General features: G+C 42.1%; 2 protein-coding genes and 1 long non-coding RNA gene across 10 annotated transcripts in view; 1 reads left to right on the forward strand and 2 right to left on the reverse strand.

Moving 5' to 3' along the window:
* Positions 1-1,156: 1,156 nt before the first annotated feature.
* On the reverse strand, positions 1,157-5,015 carry fidipidine (coiled-coil domain-containing protein 93). The gene is made up of 13 exons (XM_031982035.2): positions 4,588-5,015; positions 4,055-4,168; positions 3,860-3,954; positions 3,672-3,783; positions 3,444-3,602; positions 3,129-3,320; positions 2,791-2,841; positions 2,622-2,726; positions 2,322-2,539; positions 1,916-2,232; positions 1,719-1,839; positions 1,556-1,640; positions 1,157-1,318 (listed from the first exon to the last, which is right to left on the reverse strand). Exons 1-13 carry the CDS (start codon positions 4,636-4,638, stop codon positions 1,157-1,159), a joined length of 1,782 nt encoding a protein of 593 aa, XP_031837895.2. The 5' UTR covers positions 4,639-5,015.
* Positions 4,224-6,175, forward strand: LOC143174377 (uncharacterized). Its single transcript, XR_012998233.1, has 2 exons — positions 4,224-4,300; positions 5,953-6,175. It is a non-coding gene; the product is annotated as an uncharacterized LOC143174377 (long non-coding RNA).
* Positions 5,889-22,739, reverse strand: part of LOC116429194 (proton-coupled amino acid transporter-like protein pathetic) — a 53,350-nt gene continuing 36,499 nt past the window's right edge. For all 8 annotated transcript variants that reach the window (XM_031981831.2, XM_076365976.1, XM_031981828.2 and 5 more), the window contains 3 exons: positions 14,639-15,046; positions 14,007-14,367; positions 5,889-12,318 (listed from right to left, as the gene is read on the reverse strand). In XM_031981831.2, the coding sequence (XP_031837691.1) occupies positions 11,728-12,318; positions 14,007-14,367; positions 14,639-15,046 (1,360 nt within the window). In that variant the 3' untranslated portion in view covers positions 5,889-11,727. The remainder of the gene's footprint in view (positions 12,319-14,006; positions 14,368-14,638; positions 15,047-22,739) is intronic.

The following is a 22,739-nucleotide window of genomic DNA, read 5'->3' on the forward strand; positions in this document are numbered from 1 at the left end:
ATTCACTGCATGCATGAGAAATTCAGTTGTACCTGCAAATGAATTTTTATGACACGTTGATGTTATACATACAGTGTATAACAGCAGTAGTTACATTGTACATAAATATTTTAGACTTTCCTCTATTCCTCTGTCAGATTCCTGAATAATAATTACAGTTGGCGATTGAATTGCCACCTTGGCTACTCAAGGTCATAAGTTCACATAAATATACTTCATCTATCCTGTGATTTTTTTAAAAGAGCTTTATTTTATAAATAGTTTTTAGGTAGAATTATTTTAAAGATATCTTTACGCAACAGTAACAATGTGCCAATGATTGGTCAGTTCCATTCAACAGTTATGTAATTCATTATTTTTAATGTCTTATTGTACCATTGAAGCATCTTGATTTAAGTGATAAATTACAAGGTCAATACACATGACACACACATACACAAATATATATAATATAAAAATATATACGTATGTACACATTATTTCATAAAAACATTATCTTTTTTATTGACCTTGAATAACTAGGTATTTTTAATATTTGCTAATTTTATGTATCAGATTTTTGAGACAATAAAGATCAATATTAAGAGTGTATAAAATTTCGTTTTACCGCATAATCAGTAGCCGACGGGACGTGTAAAAATATGCTTTTTTTTAACCGTTACCTTATGATTTTACTATACCAAAATATATTCTATTTATGAAATTAACAATAACTTAAAACATGTGTTTAACGTATAGAAAAGAACAACCATTCATTGTTTTTAATAATTTCATATCCTTTACCTGTCTAAATATCTTTCATAGTTCATTGTTTTTAACTCTGCAAAGGTTGGAAAGCCTGCTGGGGTATATTTGCAACTCTAATTAGTAATAAACATTACTGTCAGAATTTAATCCTGTTATAAATACTTCTTACTGACGAGCATTACTCATTTATCAGTTTATTTCGCAGACAAATAACAACATAAATATTACAAAAGGTCTATTAAAAATACAGTTTCCTACGACCCCGTCGTAGTTGAAAATAACGACTCCTTTAACGCCCGCCGGCTAATTATTAGTAACATATTACCGAGGTTTCTCGACTATATAAACGGTTATAGCAAAAATATGAGTAAATACTTGATATGTTTGAGGTAGCAGAATGAACAGTTATTTACGGACCCCGCAACTGTGCGAGTAAGGCCTCATTTTTGCGACATTCAATAGTAAGTTGCCTAACCGCAGCAACGTATTTGCGTTGTTGTTCTATCAAAGAAGCGAGCTGTCGGCTAAGCGCATCCCTTCTATACTTCTCATCGGCACATCTTTTTTCCACCTAGAAAATATAATCTTCTCATAAGAATTCTTATGTCAAAATATAGAATTTGCTAGCTAACTCAAACCAGTGTAGACCATCATGAAATATTATCCACTGCTTTATAATGAACTTAATAATCTTTTAGATACCAAATGGCAAAAATTTATGGAGGTCATAATCTAATTTAGACAGTGTTTTGTCTGTGAACCTACTTTGCTAAACTGCGAGTAGTTTAAAATGTATAAAATTCAGTACCTTTGATTTATTGCGTTTCACGCCAGCAACAATCGCTTCAAATTGCTTCAAAAATTGTTCCTTGCCACTTGCTGACGCCATTGCTCTGATAAATACAAGGAAAAGAAATATCAAGTATTATTAAAAATAAAGAAGACGTATATGACGTGTACGAACTACTTACTCATTATAATTATCTTGGATAGAATTTAACAACGATAATTCTTTACTTAAATACAATTTTGTGTCATCAAGGGTATTGTATAGCGTGTAATACTGCTTTGTTTCCTTGTGCTTTGCTGAAACTAAAATTTTAATAGTGAAGACACACTTGAAAAGAACAATAGATTGTCAATCAGAAAAATTACATAGATTGCAAACCTTGATTATATAGCTCCATAAAGCGTCTTTGATATTGCGTAAGCTCAGAGCGGCCAGGTACATCATCCAATTGCCTGGTCAAAGATGCAATTGCTCTATTCTTCTTAGCCAACTGTAACCTTGCTTTTGTTACTGCCTCCTTTTGTTCCTCATATTCTTTCAAACGATCTTCCTCTTCTTCAGAGGTACTACTCTCAATTTCTTGTAATTTACCACGCAACACATTCAAATCTGATTTGCACTGTTCACGAAAATTATGCTCTTGTTCCTTCAAACCATCGTGTACTAAGAGTAATTCTTCCAAATGTTTGTAAACACTGAAAAACGTATATAAAATCATCAATATATATATATATATAATTTTTAGTAATGTACTGTATTGCCAATAAATTAATAAATAAACTACCTATCATTTTCATTAATCCCCATTTCTTCTGCTTTTTTTAGTGAACGCTCAATAGCTTGTCGTTTCGTACGCGACTCATTTATTTTATCAGTTAATTCGGAAACTTTAGTAGATAAACTGTCCCTATCTTTTGTTAATTTTCGTACACGATTTTGAAGTACTGCTCTCTGTTTCTGTAGTGCAATAAGTGCTGCTGAAGAACTTGTAGCATTATTATCCTGGACAGATATAAGAAAAGACATAAATGAATACAAACTTATGAATTTAAACTGATGATCCGTTTCTTAAAGAGAAAGTTACCTTGATTTCAGAAGTTGACATTGTCGCATATTTTTCAGCAATTTTAGCAATTTCTTGAGCTTGAATTCCAACAATATTGCCAACTGCCGTGACACTTAATCGAGCCTATATAAAATATGGTTAATAAATATCCAATTGATATCGACTATGTGTACATGTAATTACTTACCGAACTTTCCTCAATAGCAGCTAGATTTCCCGCTATTTGCTCTGTGTTTTCCTATGAAAAAATTGCAATGTTTATTCGTGTGTAATATTATACTACAGATTTAATAGAATATTAAAAATTACTACTAATTCTTTAATTCTTGAAACAGAAATATATAAGTTATTAACAAAAAATTTAAGGGAACTTACTTGTGGTGTATCCTATATTTATTGTGCATGCATATTGATTAATTTATAATTAATTTAATGTAAATGACTTGTTGATATTTATATGTTCATTAAAGTTTAAAAATGAAACAAAAAGTTGTATCAAAATCTAATTCATAAATACTTTCTCACTTTTTCTTTTAATTCGTTTTTCCTATCAGCATCTTTAGTATCATCCGCGACTGTTGTAGTTGGCGATCCAGAAATTTTTGTAGAATAATACAGAGGAGCTTCATATTCTAAAACTGTGCCAAGAAACCGGGTAGAATCATCTCTGACAGAACCATCTTTATGTTTGAAAAGACGTCGTGGTTCATATGATTTCTAAGAAACAATTGTAAAATTTTAATTAGTCCAAATTTTAAGATCACCTAACTGATCACAGTAACAATTTGTCATTAAATGTGTTTCACAAAAAGTACATTTGATATTGTATAATAATCTTACTTTAACCAGCTGGATATTTCGTATCAGATTTTCCTGAATAGCGGTTGCATTGCCAGTATCTTCAGTGAACGAATGTTTCTTATGAAACTGATTGAGTGCAAAGGATCGAACAAAATCAGCCATTTCTTCTCTGGTTTCCATGGAACGTTTGACCAACCACTATAAGTTTTACTGTCATTACAATCATCATAAATAAACATCTGTCATATGTAATTAAATGATACTTACCTGAATGACAGGAAAGATATGAATACAGTCTAAACCTTGAATCTGATGTGGTTCTATTCGGTATGGACAATTCATTTTGGGTAGCATTGCTACAATTTTTTCAGTTAAAGAACTAAAAGTATGTATATACATGTATAATGACATTTTATATCAATTAATAAATATTTCAATAATTTCTCACATCTTACATTTTTTGACCTATAGTTAGATTCTCGCGAAATAATAAGTCGATATCCACATCAAAGTTGCAGGATTCTATACACCAGGTCATCCCGCCAATTACCTAAAAAATTACATTAGTTTAATATATTTTCTATTATTCCAATACGTTTAAGATCTAGATTTGTTAAAGTATTTGATCCTAAAGTTTTTGGTATATGTACCTTGTCAAAATTTGATAAACCTTTAATTCTAGCTCGAAAATATCCTGCTGCTAAAAGTAAGTCGATTATATCCTGAAACTTTTTTGCTTGTTCCTCATCTTCCCGGACATCAGCCTGAAAATATTTTATGACACACATTTAAATTTCCCGCCACTGGTCAACATATGTTCCTGAGTTCAAGGAATCTAATTGACAAGAAGTGTAAATTTGTAACTTTTGAGTTTGTAGAATAGCATTACTCCAATGGTAAGTAAATTTAAATTAAAAAGCTACCTTTCATTACTAAAGATGAAACAAAATTTAAGTACATATAAACAATAGTAAAAAATGAAAGGAGAAATAGAAAATCGGAACGACGAAATCTGGAATGCAGTGACATATAATAATTAAGCTGCACGTCACATGTTTTGTCACCGACATATTAAAAAAAACACTAATATTTATGAATATTCTTAAAACAATATTTTACTTTAGTAATCCTTAAATACGCTTCATAGGTTCGTAAAACTATAAAACTAACATTGTAAACATACCTCTGTTGATTCCGAGCTTTTCAGTGTTCTTTTTGGTACATCGTTTAACATGGTTAGTTTGCAGAGACTTTAAAAGTCACGATATTCAGAGCATGGAAAGTATATTTTAAAAAGACTATTCAAACTTTTATTAAGTTTGATAATTCATGTATCTATTAACTTCTATCACTTGACATTATCGGTACTCGCTATCGTCTCGACCATTTTGCTAATGTCACTTCACAATGCAAATCTTAAACCACATTTCCATGTAACACGTTTCATGTAAATCAATATTTTCTATGTTATTTCAAAAAGACAATGCTATTTAACAATTATTAATATTTCACCTATATCCCTATATTATATTTTCACTGTTTCATTGACCTTTCAACAATTATTTCAGCAGCTTGTGGTTGCCACATAAGGAGCATAGACAAATCACATTATAGACTAACAATTGTATTAATCTTCGTTTCAGCAGAATCTGCATTATCTACACTTTTGTAAAACACTAGAAGAAATTCTAGCTAATTATTAGTAGAATAGACGAGGTATAGGATAATAACATGTATCGTAAAATTTTGTCACACATTCTCGAGGGTTCTAGCATCTCTTATCATTTTCGTGTCACGCCCTGTCGTATCGACTGAGGCTGGTTTGTAGCTACTGTAGATAAAGTCAATTTCTGTTTGTTAGTAGAAACATTTAATTATACATTTCAAATTCTTTTGTTAATATCCGTGATATTCTTTTTGTAAAGAAACAAGCCGCCATGGAAGTTGGTCGATAAAATATTTCAACATTAGCTCAGCTTATCTCTAAGCGATAGGAATTAGAATCAAAAATATTAGAGACTTAAGTACGTACAATGTATTTTTTGAAGTTGTCACATCTGGAATAATAAGTTGCAAACGAATTATTTAATTATTTGAATAGCAAAACGGAAAAAAATATAATATTATCAAATGAATCAAATGAAATTTCTGCAGCATTGAACGCGATAGAACAATTTTGTTTTCGGATTCGTGATCCAGACAAGTGATCATTATTAATCTTACAGAAACTACCCTACAATTATTAGATTTCTCACACATCCAAATTTTTCACTAAGGAAAATCAAAGATCTAAGAAATGTTCTAGCGTTTTTCACTTTCGCTAGGGATACTATAAAAATTAGTTGCAGTTGCTGATAGATTACAAAATCATCTGGAGTGCTAAGGGTTAATGCAATCAACGTTACAGATCAAATATCATGTTGACCATAAAAATCAGTGGGATGCAGGGTAAAGGAATTCGAACGTGAAATGAATACAGCAATCTTTCGCAAATCTGTTTGTTGTGTATTAAATATCATATAACACTGTCTCTTACAATGTCTGACAGATTGATAGCGTGCACGGTACACGCGTGCACGCGAAACGACATTCTCTTCGCAGCGACCATCGCCGCATTGCCTGCGTGCGCGATCTGTAAAGGAAATTTGAAGTACAAAAGCGGCTAAACGGTTGTATGTGTGTGTCGCACGTGTATGTATGTACGTGTACATGTAAGTATTTCATGTTTCGATTACAATTTCCAAAGGAAACAAAAAAGAGAAAAAAAAGAAGGGTGAGAAAAGTTTGAAGATCCTCTTTTTTCTGAATACAGATCATCGTACGTGTAACGATCATGGTTGTGGGCGGTCTGTCTCTGCGTGTGTACAGATACATTGATGGGAAAACTTTCGATAGAAAAGAATAGACGAGTACAGAAAAATGGTAAAACATGGATGATGCTTGGCAAAAATTTCAACGGTTCTCTGCGGCTCGAGGGCAGACTCATTTTTCCGTTTCCTTGTTCCTCCGATTCCCCTGATTCTTCTTCGTGTTCTGCCCTCTCCTCGGTTAAGGCGTACGTTTGCAACGACTCTAGTAAAACGAACATGGCAACTACCGTGCATCGGTTATTGTCTTTCGGACGAACATGTCCCGTTGTTCGACGCTTTCGTGACGAGAGTACGGCTCCGATCCGCGTCGGAGCCGCGCGTACGGTGTCTGCTCGGTGTCGCGTGAGGTCCGTTTTTACCCTTTCAGTGCCAGCGAGCCGATCTTTCTCTTTTTTTCTCAGCCTCGTTCGAAGGGCGTCTCTACAAATATTTTATAACCAAAAATTTTGTTGCATAACATTATATTCCATATTCTTTAACCCTCTATGGGCCGAATTTTCACGATTAGAACGAAACCTACAGAGGGTTAAGTTTCAGAAGAATAAATAGTCAAATTTTCCTCCAAATCGGAATTTTGTTCCTTGTAAACGTTCCTTGTGCTCCGTAAAATGCCTGGCACTGAAAGGGTCAATCCTACGATCCCGTCAGACGAAAGAACCAAGGCACTGAATTCTGTCTTCGAGAACGAATCGCACGAACAGCTCGCGGCGCGGTGTTCTGCGCCGAAATACGTCGAGTCGTCAAACATGTGCCCTTCGAACAGAAACGCCAAACGTGGACGATTGAAGTTAACCCTTTGAACTCCGTAGGCTCCAATATTGCATCATAATATCAAATATTTCAACGAATCAAAGAAACTACCCCAAGATTATTCGATTTTCCACAAGAAATTTCGTACTGAGAAGGAACAAAAGATCGAAGGAATGTTACAGCATTTTTCATTTTCACTAGATACCATAAAAATTAGTTGCTGATAAATTACGAAACCATCTGGAGTGCTAAGGGTTAAACGATTCAAACGATTCCAATTATCTTCAGCACTAACATGGCCATTGCAATGCATTTGTTACGATTTCAACATTATTTTCCCAGAAGAATGAACATTGGAAAAGTGAATCTCTTCAGAGTATAAACATTCGGATGCAAAAGTGTGGGTCTGAAAATGCCCAGAGTCCGGTGAACGCGTCGGTTTCCTCGAGGGCCATGGCAGTGTCAACGACAATGACCCTTACAAAATCTATTATAGTCTACGAAATTGCAGTTTTCGAATCGAGCCGAAACTGGCTGAACACTCGTTACGTATAACAGACAATTCACGGGACACATGTTTGCACCAGCTGTTCGTTGTTTTCGCGTCTCGTTATGAAACTCCCTGTATAAGCTCTATACAATTATCCAATAGGTAAAATGAATGACGAATCTTAATTACGTTTGTACTATTTCGTGATCTTAGAATTTCCGTTCGCGAAGATTTTCGCTGCCCGAATCGCCCGGTGCCGAGATCAATTCCATCGTTTCATTCGCTTTTCCTCTTATTGTCGATGAGCAATAATCGTCGATGATGTCCGTTCATCTAACCGATTCTAGGACGCGAAATAAATAATTTCCATTGCTGAGCACGTTCGCCTTGACACCCGATCAAGCTCTTCTGTTCGTTTCACAAAAATTTCTTCCTCTTATTCGTACTCTTTCGATTTTACTGACCGCGTGTCAAGCGAGAAAGGTATCCAATTAGCGTTTCAATCTCGCGCACTGACGCAACCTCGCGCCGTGTAGCTCTCGCTCTAACTCCTTACAGACTAGCAAGCATGCATCACGATATTATCACACCTACGTGCCATTCTGCCTCTTATTCTTAATTAATAACCATTTTTGTACGTTTTTTTCTTTTGTGCAACGAAGGCACTAGGAACAGATCGGCAGTTCCCATCGGTGTTACGTCGATTGATCTATCGCCGCCATTTTCAAGCGCTCCGTAGTCCCGTCGCGGGCACATCACTGACGAAACGGCCGCTACTAGAATCTACCGAATTACGGGGGATACTCTGTGTACAGACAGTTTCACTGAAATCTACGGTTTCCTTAATTTTATACGTTAGCCGTCTACGCGTCGTAGTATCCTTTCTACGCAGCCATTATACAGCGTGAATGTTGCGCACAGGCATGCCTTGCAGATACCAGTTCGGTAAGCGATCATGAACAATGTACACGTTTCGATGGAAAAATATTTCAATGTGAAACAACTAGTCTCTAAGTCTTTGTCGAATAATAATTTAGTGGAAGTGTTTTTTTTCAATTTGTTAGGAGTTCGGTAAGCGATCATGAACAATGTACACGTTTCAATGGAAAAATATATCACTGTAAAATGAACTAGTTGTCTAAGTCTTGAATAATAATCTTTTAGTGGAAGTGTTTTTCTTCAATTTCTAAAGAGATAGAATATTTAAGTAGAGCAACGAGACAAAGCATGCCTGTAACATAGTTCTATTTACAGAATAAATGTTATAGCGAAGAATGTTACAGCATATTCGATGGATTCTGTTCGAGTCAACGAGTGCTCGCGGATGACCATTGTAGAACAGTCAAAGAGTAACATAACTGTTTCAGGAAAATTGCGTTTGTCGATTCTAAACACCGTAACTTCTGTCGAATGATGGTAACGAGATAATGTCCTGAACCTGTTGTAGGTGCTTGCAAGTGAATAAAAGGCTTTTGTCGAATGCCATTTGTGTCTTCCAATTCAGACACCCAAGACGTCGAATTGACTGAATATTAAATCGCTCATAGGCAACTTCCCCTTTGTGTCCGAATCAAGCGAAGACCTTAATGAAAGAATAGACACGATTATCGTGTAAAACAGCGATTAATTTCGAATCGTTTCCAATCTAGAATTTACCTCGAGTTTGATACCGACGTCTATGTCAACCGTTTAATCACTTCTGACGATCCTTCGATATCTATGGCGGAAGTACGTGCCAACTGAAAAGTGTCGTCGATCCGACGAGTTAGAAATTCATTTACAAGTCTATGGTCGATCTCCGGGTTCTATTTCCCATTTCTGAACATGCAAGGTGTCCAACTCCCGACGATCGGCGGACGTAGATCGCTCGATGATCGGCCGACGAAACCTCTTATCTTACAAATCGTTCTCTTGTCGCAGGAAATCGAACGAACGAACGAACGAACGCACGTTAAAGCCGAAAACGCGAACGGTCCCTGCTCGTGGGGTAAAAACGACGCTTAAGTATAATTTACATATCTATAAATCGTACCGCGTGTACGTAAAGCAACTAGAAAACGAGAGAGAGAAAAAAAAAGAAACCGTCCCGCAGTTGTCTGTGAACTCGATGGAAAAAGCGTTTGTCGTTCGTGCGCACGGCCGTCGCACCGCGAATAAATAATAAAAGTGAGGAGGACAAAGGGGAGATGGGGCCGGGGCGGCAGCTATTATCTACGCCCCTGATACTCGTCTCAACATTTCGCACGATCCACGATCCCATGGATCCGGGTACTCCGAGCCACGTTGTGCCGTTGACTTTGCTCGGTTAATCGCTCGAACGTATGATCACGCGCGCCGAGGCTCATTAAGGTCGCACTGTTCTTTATCTGGAACGTCTGAATTGTCTGATCCGAAAAGTTACATTTCTGTTATCGATCGCTGTTTCCACGTTTCATGGTCGACGCACGTAACATTAGGTGTTATTCGAGTTACTGTTCAACGCGTTGACTGTGGTGTTTTTATGAGAAGGGACATTGAATGAGCTGATTTGCTGGTGGCAAGTCGATACGAAGAGAAATGTCAATGCGTCAACACTAGGTTCACGGAACGCGTCAGATCGACGCATATTGGATTTTAGAAATGTATCCCAATTACCTACTATCGAATCTCCAGTTTCCGCAATCTAAATAAACGAGCATCAATTCTCTTAGGAATAATAGAATCAAGTGTACAATAAATGTCCGTAAACCTAGTGTTAAAGAATAGCGATAAGAATAAAATATTGAAAAGAAACTCAGTGTAGCCAAGTCAGATCGCAGCAGTCAACGCGTTGACCGTCGGTCACTTAAAATTACGCGTTTCTTCCATATGGGAAACGTCAATTATTTTCCAAACGTTTCTGTCGGATTGCATAGCGTGCTCTGCCGATTAAGGTACAATTTTATACAAGAGTTTTCAATGAACGTTCGTCTGCAGCAGAGCTATTGTAATTTCTATAGTCGAGTATATAAAAATAACCAGCAGAATGTCATGTCCCGAGTGATCCGAACGATTTCCAATTGCGGCACGTTACACTGATATTATATTAATTGGTAATCCGACGTTGTCCTGTCGCGTCGCGTTCGAAGGAATCTACTTCCCGTTACAAATACGAGCGACGATCTCGGGAAGCCGGTGAAAAACCGGTGCGACATTAATGATTCTCAGCGTGCCTACTTACACGTGGCGTACGGCGTTGTACGGCGCGACGTCAGCAGCGACGACTCTGACGCAAATCGGCGAAGATCGATCATGCTTCGTAACGTATACCTCCGCGTATCGTATGCTATTGCGATTGCAGATCCCGAGTACGCGAGTTTTCCGGAGAGAGGAAACTAAGCGGTGCTGTCGGATTTTTGTTTCACGCGTGCGCGGAAAGGAGCTCGTGTACATATATATACATATACATATAAATCGCAGGGAAATGAACAATTTCGGCTTCTATCGCAGACTAACCGAATAAATCGTCTGCAACGCGGTTAACGAGAATGTTAAGAACGATCAACTGATTAATGGAAAGTTAGTATCTTCTCTGAAATCTCGCTATACAGATATTACTCTACATTCTGTATGCCACACTGAACGATAAGAAACAGGGTTTAAGTATTCGGAGCACGTACGATTAGGTCAAAGTAAAAGAAACTCTCGACGAGAAAACCGGGCGCGTTCCTTACAAAAATAACTGGCGCCTGGGAAAAATAAAAAACGCTATTGTACAGTAGAAAAAATGAGAACGTATCACGTATCGTGACCGTCCGCGACGAGAAAACAGGTGTTCGAACTATCCGATACAGGAACTCCTTTCCGCGCGACGGCGAGCTCCGTCTACGGTCGAACGAAAGAATAAGACCGGGCGGACAGGGTTACAACGAGGAACCGATAGTGTGCTACGATAGGGTGAAAGGCGGTCGTTCTACGCGACGTCTTCGTCGTCGGTACGGTCGTCGTACTACCGAGTTGCGGAAAGAGAAGCAGCGAGACGAAGCTAGAAGCTCGGAGCTCGCGTGGCCGCGTAACTCGTGTCCTGGACGCTTCAGCGGCGGCGGGCGGGCGGCATCACCGTCCCGGGTATCGTCGTCCTGGCCGCGCGACGAGGCTGCTCCCGGTGAGCACGGAAGGTGTCGAGCACGCCGGCATCTATGGTACGCACTGAGCGATTATTCCGTCGCACCGCAGCTCCTTCGAACCCGGCGCTTCATTTCTTCTCGAGGATCTCCTGGATGCTCACGTAGCTGCCGGTCAGGAAGCCGAGCACACCGAACGAGATGATGGCTATGTTCTTCCAGAGCCTCCAGTAGCAAGGGCCCAGGCCGTTCTCCCTTTCCCACACGGTCACCAACTCGATCACCGACGGGAACATCAGGCCCAACGTGGACAGGCACACCGCGCCCACCAGCGAGATGAACGGGCCGAGGTTCGGGATCGCGATCGCCACGGCCACCGTGAATATCACGAAGAAGATGCGCACCACGTACTCCGCGAGCAGCTTCCGAGAGCCGAAGTACTGCTTCAGGTTCTTCCAGATGATCTCCATCGGCACGTAGAACTGCAGACCGTACGTCAGGAAGATCGCCACCGCGATCATCAGCTTCGCGGACTGCGCGAGCACCTCGCTCTCGTCCGGGTTCAGCGTGATCGACGCCATCGTGTTCTCGCCGTACCGCCAGTACCCGAAGAAACCGACGGTGCTGTACAACAGCACCACGAAGAACATGCCGGTGTTCAGCACGCCCGGGCAGCCGATGAAGTGGGTCGGGGTTTTCATGTTGTTCTCCAGCGGCATCACCTGGAAACGGTTCATCAGTGAACGATGATGTACTTGTCATTTAGTCATAGTTTGGGGTTCGGTGAGGTCACGATAGACATTTCGATTTCGATGAATTTGAACGCTGAACTACCGAGGAGATTTTATCAGTTTTCTGTAGAACCTCCAACATTGGAACTGAGATTGCAGGTTTGGGATAGTTTGCATCTGTTTCTTTCGAGTAATTGCAACAGAAGAATTTAAGTATTTAATTCAGTTACAGTGTTAGTTTCACGCTTCGCGACAGCCACTGGAAATCACGTTGCGATTTATATAACAAAAGGTTTCGCCGTAATCGCAGCGTTTTATCTCTTGTCGCGAATGTATTAGTCCGCGCCAGCGACGGTGAAGTTTCGTGCGTGGTTATCGCGGTTGCAGCGATAGAGGATATTTAAAATATCGCCGCACACGTTGCACGTCGACCAAAGTAATCTACATTTCCGAATAAATTACGGACGTTACGTACTCACGTAGTAAGTGACGAACTTCGACGCGACACGTTTCAATGGATTTTATCGGTTTTCTTTGTACTTGCGGATCTAGCAGAAATTTCCTTTCACAATTAGAAACGGGAAGAGTGAACGTTATGCAAAGAGTACTGAACAGTCTGTGTTCTGTTTAGATATTTCATTTTTCAGCGATCCCATCGTCCGAGCCCTGTTCGACGTAGCTTCGCGCGTTGGAATTTCCGATTGGATATCTAGTGGTTGTTTCTCTGGTAATGCCTTATCGCATGATCGAAATACTAAACGCGATTCGACCGCTAGGTCTGCGACCGATCGGTTATCGATCGGAATACAAACGATGCGGACCGCTTTGCATTGCGAGAGCGATACGAGTCGCTCGGAAACCATCGCGGTTCAGTCCAGCGGAGAAACATTCAGAAAATTCATGCTTCAGTTTCTAAAATGATTATACAACGTACTCGGTAGCTATAAGAAGAAAGAAGGAACGAGTAAATCCTCGGATAACTAAACAGACTATTATCTGTTCCATGAAAATTTCGAGAAACCAGAGAATATTTAACACTGAGAATGTTTATTTTGCAAGTATTTAAATCACGAAGGCGTTTTCGCGATCTTCAATAAAATTTGTGCATTGTACAGATACAAACCTAGCAGCTCTTCGAATCTCAAGAGACTTATTATTCTAATTCTAAAAATCTGGAAATAAATCACTCTAATTGCTCGGTAGTTCTAGCGTCAACCCTTTGCACTCTAGAGGTGACTCGGTCACCCTTTGATTCGACATCCCGAAATTGTCTTAAACAGAATACGAAGCTTCGCGTGATCTATAAATATGTGAAATAATAGTAACTTCGTCCCTTAACCCTTTTAGTGCCGGGCGAAAAACCAAACTGAAAATGATATTTACATAATTCAAAATGCAACGTTCTCTTGCAATTAAATTAAACCATTTATAACGTCTTATAAATTCATTTTGAGATAGAGTTCTCCCGCAATGCGAATAGTAAGGCGCTATTGGATGCGCAACGATATATCGTCATCCGGCACTAAAAGGGTTAACTTATCTTCTCGTTCAGTTCGTTTCAAGCAGTGACGTATACAACTTATAGAAAAATGTTGAATATCTCTAGCGAATTCCGAGTGCAAAGGGCGAACTGTCCGAGCGACTCGGAGATCAGGGCTTAAACGCGCGTGTACACTTACAACGCCGATGCCCTCGAGGGCGAAGATGGCCGTGCCGAAGAACAGAGGTAACTGAGACCAGCTCGAAAAATTTGGCACGTCGGCGATGCTGGGCAGATCGCTGAAAATGTAGTAGAACGTGATCCCCATCCCGGTCGCGATCAGGATGTTCGCGACCATGGAGAACGGCGCCAGGTATTTCAAGTTTCTCACTAGGGAGAATATGATCAACAGGGGCAACAGGGCCGCCATGTACAGCCTGATGTCCCGGTCGGTGTCCGTGTAATAATCGGCCACCTCTTTCACGTTCGTCGAGATGAACACTATGTAGACGCAGCAGCAGCCCATCAGGTCGATCACGAGGAACATATTGATCGTCGCTCTGAAAAACGAATATTCAACGAACACTCTTTAGTTTATCTTTTACTTAATAATATAGATTCAGTATCTCGGAAACCGTTACACTTAGATCCGACGCGAGTGAATTCGTAATGAAGATTTCTAAACTAATTTAACTCTTTTGACGCGCAAAAGGGCGAACCGTCTACACTCGGAAACGCGAAAAGTGTAGCCGACTCGTCGAAAGGAACAAGATCTAGAGCGTTTCGATCGGCGACGCCGCTGAGGACGCGGATCGGTTGGGAAATACTCACTTGGCTAGACGAGCGTACTTCTGCACAGGTTCGGGACCAACGAGAAAGGCGGCCTCGGCCACGTCCGCGAAGCCGAGGCTGGGCGTTTGCGTCCGCCTGCAGAGGTCATGGGCGCACTTGACCAGTATGTGCACGCAATAAGTGCACACCGCTCCGATGAAGAAGGTCGCGAACAGGCCGAAGAGTAGGCCGGCGTTGCGGAAGGCCATCGGCATCGCGAGGATGCCGGTCCCCAGGCTGCCCTTCAGCAGATGGATCAGGGTGTCGAGGTCGGAGGTCGGGTGGGCGAGCTTCCTGTGCTCGAACGGGTTGTAGAGCGCCGCCTCCTCGTCGTTCGGTCGTTCCACGAGCGGCAACGTCGAGCCGTTCGTGACGGTAATCGGTACATCATTTTTCTCGCACTTGTATCTGCAAAACCGACGTGGTCAGTCGCGCTGTCCTGTGACTGGCTCTCGTTAGAAGGGGGTATAATATATATATAATATATAATATAAATATATATATATATTGCTAGAAGTCTGAGAGCGCGCGTGGATCATAGTGGATCGCATGAGTATAGTGTTTTCTGCAGTGGGAGATTGATTTCCCTGACACAGTATGGCGTGCTCGGTAAATCCCAGCGTCTCCTGCGGACGACGCACGCCGACGGCTCGACGAGACTGCGGTACGTTAAAGGAAGAGAGCGACGGACTCGTCCAGCATGGGACGAGAAGACCCAACTGCAACGCTGTTTACACCGAACCTGTCGATAGACGCCTCTTCAATGGGAAAACTTCAAGCGATTTTCTCGGTTCGATCGTTTAACACGTTCACGCCGGCGCTTTTTAAGACTCCGTTTAAAAAGGCCACGTGTGACCCACCGATGGGTCACGCCGGCGTCAACGTGTTAATTGAATTCTCGACGTCTGTACATTTTAGATTTGTCGAACGAGTCAGTTCAGGACACACGACTAAACTCGGAAAATGAATTTCAGTTCGAAATTTGAGGTGTCTTGACAGTTTCGGTGGAAATAGCGTTAAACGTTTTTGTGTCACGATTCCGGGACTCGATTTTCTACGGTTGTCGACTCGCCATCGAAACTTGTTGATTTCTAGTACTGTGTGGATATTCTCACTGTATAATCAACGTTGTTTCATCGACACGGTGAACTCAAGAGAGTAAGTACCCTACAATGGGGAGGACTCGTTGCAAGTTCACCGAACGCGATTATAAAGGGAGAATACTTCCAAGTTCGTTGGATCTCTAATTCCCGCGTTTCAATGTTCCAACAGGTGCTTCGACAGTTTCTTTGTAAAATCACTCCCGCGAAATGCGTGACACAAACCGTATTGCGCTAGGATGTCTTCTACGTCTCATTCGTGATACTAGCCAGCTTGTCTTTCTCGCGGTGCATGCACGTCGCGAGAGGGAGGCGGACAGAGGGAAAACAGAGGGTCGAAGTTGTGTTCGAACGTAGGTTCATTGACGATCTAGAACGATGAGAGCGCTTTAAAGCTTGCGAAGCGGTGTAGTCGGGCTTGCGAATCGATTTCTCTCTTCCCAATGTAGCGTACTTTGTATTCCGTTTGTATTTAATAGCTTTTTGCAACTCCTATACACGTCGAAATGTTTCAAAGTCGGTAAAAATCATGGCTCGCGATTGTTATTCTCGACACCGATCAATTGTGGATCTAGTTTCAAATAGTGTCCAGTAATATTTTTCACTTCTCCGGAATTCCAGCTTTCAAACAAGTCTCCGAAAGTATCAATTTACATGTTAGTTTCGGTTAATATGCATTCAGTGTGACGAAATACGTAACAGCTGGCCAAGACGTAATATTTTCGAACATTGATTGTTAATAAGCGTTAAATATAAATATCACAAATACTCTTTCGTACATCACAAATCTCGGACACAACTGAATCTTGCATCGACTTCGCGTCGTGACCAGTTCACTTGTAGAAGTAAAAACTAGTAGATCCGTGGATTTAAAGCGACAAAAACAGGAAATGAAATAATACCGCAGGAAGTTAAAGAAGCTACTCGAACGTCGCAGAGTTCTCGATAAGAGAAACGAGTTTCCTCGAGTCTATATTCATTTGTCAGACTCGCGTAAAACGTTGACAAGTTATCATCGTTCTGTAGCGCTGAACCCAATCCGCGAGAGTGAAACATTCCAGCGTACAGATGTCCGATCGGATTCCACTTTCCAAATTGAATCCGGTGAGCTTCGGTTTCCGCGGAGATCCGCTCGGGATTCCCCGGCGTGCGAGCGGACGTGGAAAGGGAGGGAAGCGAAGCCGGACTACACCGCTGGACGCGTGCTTGTGAATGAAATGTTACGCTGAACGAGCTTGATGCACGATAAGGGACACGATCCACGCGTTCCGATCAAGCGAAAGCTGGACACTCGTCCCAGGCAGAACTCTAGACTAGAGGAAATGAAGTTGGCGATGAGTGAGTCCGCTCAATAACGCTCGACTCCGCTGCGAGGCCTCTCGTCGCGGATGAAAACGGTTTATCAACGCGTCACCGCGCCGCCTCTGCGTTCCACTGGTGCTCTCGCTTCTCGAAATCGATCGACAACTGGAAACCGAGAACTACATTCGGAACTTCACCTGCAATCGATCTTGTACCTCAAAATTCGTGGAATCTTCTTCAACCGAAGGAACACTCGAGTTTCCTTGGAATTTCTAGAATCAAAGGTTAACCCTCTGCACTCGAGTTCCTTATTTTCCGATGAACTATCAATGGTATTTTTTACAATATAAAGAAATACCTTGCATAAATTGACGGATTTTATTTCGATGTTCCATATGTTGGTGGATTATAGAAAATTTAATTATTAAATTTTCAATTTTATCATTTCGTTGGGTTAAATCAAATGGCGAGTGCAAAGGTTAAACCTTCCGAAATTCGATATATCGGAGTCTAATATTTGCTGGTAGACATTCCCCGCGTTACTTCCGAGAAAACTAAACGTTCGTGAAGTTACCGAACATTCAAAGGAATAAAGTAAGTGAACCAAGGGGTAGTTTCCGGTTTCCACGATGTCGCTCGATCCAGCGATTCCACGGTTTCTCTCGAAGCGAACGAGATCGTCAATCGTCCGCGGCGAACGCATCTCCGATTTCCTCCCTGCCGGCCGATCTTCCGCCCCCGAGTGCGTGCCGAGGGTTGAAACGTCGCGGGAATCCGAGGATCCTCCTGACCCGACCGATCTCTCTCGCCTTGTTTCGTTCTCGTCGAATTCTATTTTCTCGCCCCCGGAAAAAGTGCATGGCGCAACGCGTTTCGCGGGTGCGGCGGCTCGGCATTTGGCAGTTGCCGCTCTTCCGACAAGCGCAGAATTAGAAAACCGAACTTCCGGGACAATTCCTGGCAAAATTCTCCACGGAACTGACGGGCCTCGGTAATTTTAACCGTTGCGATGCTGATGACTCGCCGGCTGTCACGCGGCTCCTCGGTGACCGAAGTTGGCGTCCGATTGTTCAATGATTCCGTCGGACGTCAACGTTCGTCGGACAGGGAACCGTTGCGAGGAGCGTTCCAAATGTTTCCACGGTTCACGAGAATTACCAGTCGAAGCGACGGGTTTTGGCCTGCTTTGCGATTGTTTGACAGTGTTGCATGTCGAAGTTTTATAAATGAGAAGTTAGTTGTTGAGGTCAGAGATGATTTAATTGGAATTAATATGTAGGTAATTTAATCAATTGAAAACTTTGAAAACCTGTTGATTTGATTTTGATGTATTCTTACGATGGCGATCGTGTTAAATCTTTCGTAGGTGGTATGTTGATTAAGTTCGTTAATTAACTTCGGTTAATGATTGAATATTGAGTGTATTAATTGGTCACATGATCAGGTCAATAAACGATATCGTTTCTAATTTAGTGCTATGTACGAGAAAGAGTTTTACAATACGCTTGCAGTGAAGAGGGAAGTTAGTTTGTTGTAAGGCCTGCTTCAGCGATTGAAAAATAGATTCTAATCTTTTAATTAACCGAGGTACTAATGTTAGTCGAATTAGAAGTACTTCAGACATCGTTCGGTGGATTGTGAAATGAAATTTTCGAAAGAGACAGCGCGAAACAATAGATTCGATGCCAAAATAATTCGGATTACAGAAGAAACATTTGGAAATTGCGTTTTGCGTTCCTGATATTTTTAACGGCGATAAATACACGTCGCTAAACGCCGTGGAAAATATTCTGCATAGATTGATTTCGCAAACAGACGAACACCGCGTTTACGACCACGCACTTTTCCCTCGACTCGTACCGATGTCCGGCGGAAAGAAAAAAATCGAACAACGATTGAAGGGTTTATAATGGACACATGAAAAAATTCCAGTAACTCTATTCCACTTCGTTAATTGATCCACGTCTCAATTGGAATTCGGTGGGATCGCCAAAATGAAATTCGTGGCATTCTACGCTTACGAGCAAAGGAATTAACCCTCTGCGGACGAATGAAATATTTTTGAAATGTTACTTGGAAATCTGAGTTGCAACTGAATGATTGAATTACTCAAACAGATCTGTACGTAGTTCCCTGTTTTCCTATTAATTAAGCAATCGATATATTTAATTTGATTTGCTGAAGCCTTTGTACACTTCAAAGAATCTTCGTCCGCAAAGGGTGAAGCAACTACTCTTCAACCCTCTGCAAGATAAAATCTCCAAGACTCAAATACTTCGTAACATCTCGAAAAACCATTGTATTCCCCAAAAATAAATACAATTTCTAATAAACACTAAACATCGAGTATTCGTATTGCAACACATGAAATCCACCCTTGAAAAAGAGGATTCGCATCGCGACGTCAATAACCATCTCCATTGGAAAACCCTTCAACCGAAGACGTGGAAAGCATACTCTAATCGTGAGAAAAGTATCGAGCACGATACTTCGACGAACCGAGTGGTTGGACGGACGGACAGTCGAACGCGCGGTTCGCCTCCTGTCTCGATCCCGATTGTCCCGCTGGTTGGGCCAGCGCCCCGCGTTTACACATGTGTCTCTCTGTGTCTGCCTATGTGTGAAAAGTGTTCGTGTGTGTTCGGGGGTTCACGGGGGCACGAGGTGATGTGGTGATCGGGGGTTGGAAAGGGGGGGGGGGGGGTTCGGCGGCGGTCGAATCAGTGTAATAAAATCGTTAAAAAGTTAGGTGTGTAGGCATATAGGTACCCATTTAGGTGCGGTAGCTCTCTCCATAGTCGTGCGAGAGCTTTCTGTCGAGAAAGCTCCTCTGATTAGAGTCTGTGTGTGTCACGTGACACGTGACAAGAGTTCACGCGCCGCGATCAGGCTTAGAGTCAGCTGCAACCACCGCACTGCATCACCGCGACGGCCAGCGCCACGACGCAGTACGACGACTAACAAGCCTTCGTTTTTCGTTTCAGACATTTTTGCACCTTCTCGCCGAACGTGTGTTTTTTTTCCGTTATTAAATACAGTTCTCGTTTGTTACTTGTGATTTTTTTCCGTTTCCGTTCCGTCTCGTTTCGTGTTTTCCGTGTTATATATATATATATATTTTTCGTCTCCTTTTTTACTTTCGTTTGCTTTTCCGATCGTTCGTTTGTTTTCGTTTGTTTTTTATACAAAGCTCCGCGCACGTCAAGCGATCCACGTTTCGAAGACTCGACGCCAATCGTTTTCGTTTCTGGTTTCTTTAGCTGCCGAACCGAGCAATTTCGACTCTCGCTTGATACCGTTCCTCGGTCGGTTCGATTAGGCGAACGAAGTTACTGCGAAATCCGAAATCGAGGGAACTCGTCGTTCCAGGCTACGTGTAACATACATATGTATACCTCGGAGGCACGTTTACGTCGGTGGTTTGCGTCACGGTTCGTCCGTCGTGCGTCGCGGAACTTTGCTCGCGATCCGATGTCCGACCGATTTTCCGTCCGTTCTCCGTCAGCTTTCGTTCCGTCCGTCTGCCCCGGCGAAACCGGGAAGTCCGTTAGTTTTTTCGTTCGTCGAGCGAGGAACGTTCTCGGACCGTGTTTTCTCGTTTGAAAAAAAAAGTCGCGGATCGTCCATCGGAGATCGTACTCACTCTTATAAACGGTATCGTTCGTTTTGTTTTGGTTCGTCCGTGTTTTTTTTATATATATATATATATATATAATATCGTTTGTTCGTTTCCGTGTTACTCTTTTATTGTTCGTTTTAATGTTTAGTTTTATTATTATTATTTTTGTTCACTTGCACGTTATTCGCAGAGCACTTTCATAGAGCCCGAATCTATGCCCGCAGTTTATACGCAAGTCTGGAATCATATAAATGCACATATTATATAATAAAGACAATTGTCATTCTTTACATCCTTCAGAGGAATAGAAGACTGCTCGCACACCGCATGGCCTCAGTTCACGAAGCATCCTCAACCAATGACGAAGAAACCGCCGCGAGGACTCCCCCTTACTGCACCTTGCCCCTTCTCCTGGTTCAACTTCACCCCGATAACGTTTGTCGTCTTCGACTGTCGCGAAATTACTCGATACGGAGCGTATTAATTACTGTCGGACGAAGTACGGCGGTTCAATGTCTGTGACAAATATTAACCCTTTGCGACCGGTACAAAAATATATGTATTTCGTGAAGGGTTAACGGACGAATGCCGCCATAATGGCGACTCCGAGCTTTGACATCTACGTTCGAAAGCTGCAAACGAACTCGATTGTTCGAATGACGAGAGATAGATGCGTGGTTCTTTTTTCTTAAGACTTTGATGCGTAACTTAGCTCTCTTCTCGACGAGTTTCCGTAAGTTCACAAGATTCTCGTCCGCAAAGGGTTAATAATGAATCTTATTCGATCGAAAATTCAGTAGCTTCAAAACCAGAGTATCACGCGTACTCGCGTAACTGCGCGAATCAAAGTTGACTGAAACTTACTAAACAACGTTCGAAGCATTCAATATCCGTCAAATTCACGGGAGCCGTAAATCCAGCGTTAAATAAGAAATCGTGAAATAAGATTCCAGTCCCGACGGGCGCCGCGGAATGTCGTCGACGCGATTAGCCTTGCCGTCTAATTGCCCGTCACGGAGTTACCCGATAATTGCACGCTCGACGATCGAAATACGCTCTCCGTCCAACAGGTGTTTCCCGCCCGCGACGAAAGTACTCGTCCGAAAGACTTCCAGCAAAGACTCGTCGTTCCAGCGAAGACGAGACTGTTCGAAATTACTATTCGTAGTTTCATCGCGTCGCCAACGTCGCGATTACCGGCGGTTCGTCGCGCGAATCGGCTTACGCAACGGAACCCGGCAAAATGGCGGCCGGCGATTCTCGGGGGAAACGCCGCGCGACGCGCTCTTCCTATCGAGACGAAAGAAAACGATCGAAAGAGACAATTGAAAGGTGCAGCAAAGGGGAGGTCCGAGTTTCCGCGAAACAAAGGGTTGTATCAAGATTGCGCAATGTTGCCGCTAAATCGACGATCGAGAGAATCGCTCGTTTGTGCGGGAAATCGGTTTCCGGGTGCATGATTCACGTATATTGTATCCTCTCATTTTTCCTCTCGTGTCTCTTCCCGAATTTGCTTCTCCGTCGGTCCACTACTGTGTCTACGATTTGTGCAGAGAGACCGTGCGTCCTCCGATCGCCGAAGAGACCCGAACGATCTCGTCCCGTTCCGCGCCGACTTTCGCGTATCCGACGACACGCGGATCGAGTCACGAGACCGCTTCGCGAGACGATGTTCCGACGCGCCGCTAGAACCGCGTTCGTTCGTTTCGTCGCCCGTCAATGCAGACCGCCTGATTTATTGCCGCGCGCGCATCTTTTCCCCTTAGCTATCTGCTTCCGTTAACATTTTGACGGCGCGTGTCTAGATACTTGCTCCGCGATTATTCTGGTATGCGGCGAGCGTTTGAAATACGAGCGACTGTCAGCGAAATAGAAGTCGCTCGCGGGACGCGGAGCTTACGCGAGGGACGAGTCACGTGGAAATTATCGGCGAGAAATTATTCCAGTCGCTTCCCCTTCTTCCGGAGGAATTTCGCGATAGCTGTAATTCCTTGCAATTAGGCGATGCGATTCGCGATACGCGAAACAAATTTATGATTCCTGGCGATTCGAGACACGTGTGACTTGGGACATTTTATGT

This window comes from Nomia melanderi, chromosome 3, assembly GCF_051020985.1.
Source record: "Nomia melanderi isolate GNS246 chromosome 3, iyNomMela1, whole genome shotgun sequence".
In the NCBI taxonomy this organism is placed as follows: Eukaryota; Metazoa; Arthropoda; class Insecta; order Hymenoptera; family Halictidae; genus Nomia; species Nomia melanderi.

What these genes read in the sequence shown, in the direction of transcription:
- fidipidine (XM_031982035.2), bottom strand. Translation starts at nt 4,638, where the DNA reads ATGTTAAACGATGTACCAAAAAGAACACTGAAAAGCTCGGAATCAACA. An exon ending in CTGCTATTGAGGAAAGTTCG is followed by an intron (nt 2,727 to 2,790) that starts GTAAGTAATTAC and finishes TATTTTATATAG; the next exon opens with GCTCGATTAAGTGTCACGGC. An exon ending in TGAAACGCAATAAATCAAAG is followed by an intron (nt 1,319 to 1,555) that starts GTACTGAATTTT and finishes TATATTTTCTAG; the next exon opens with GTGGAAAAAAGATGTGCCGA.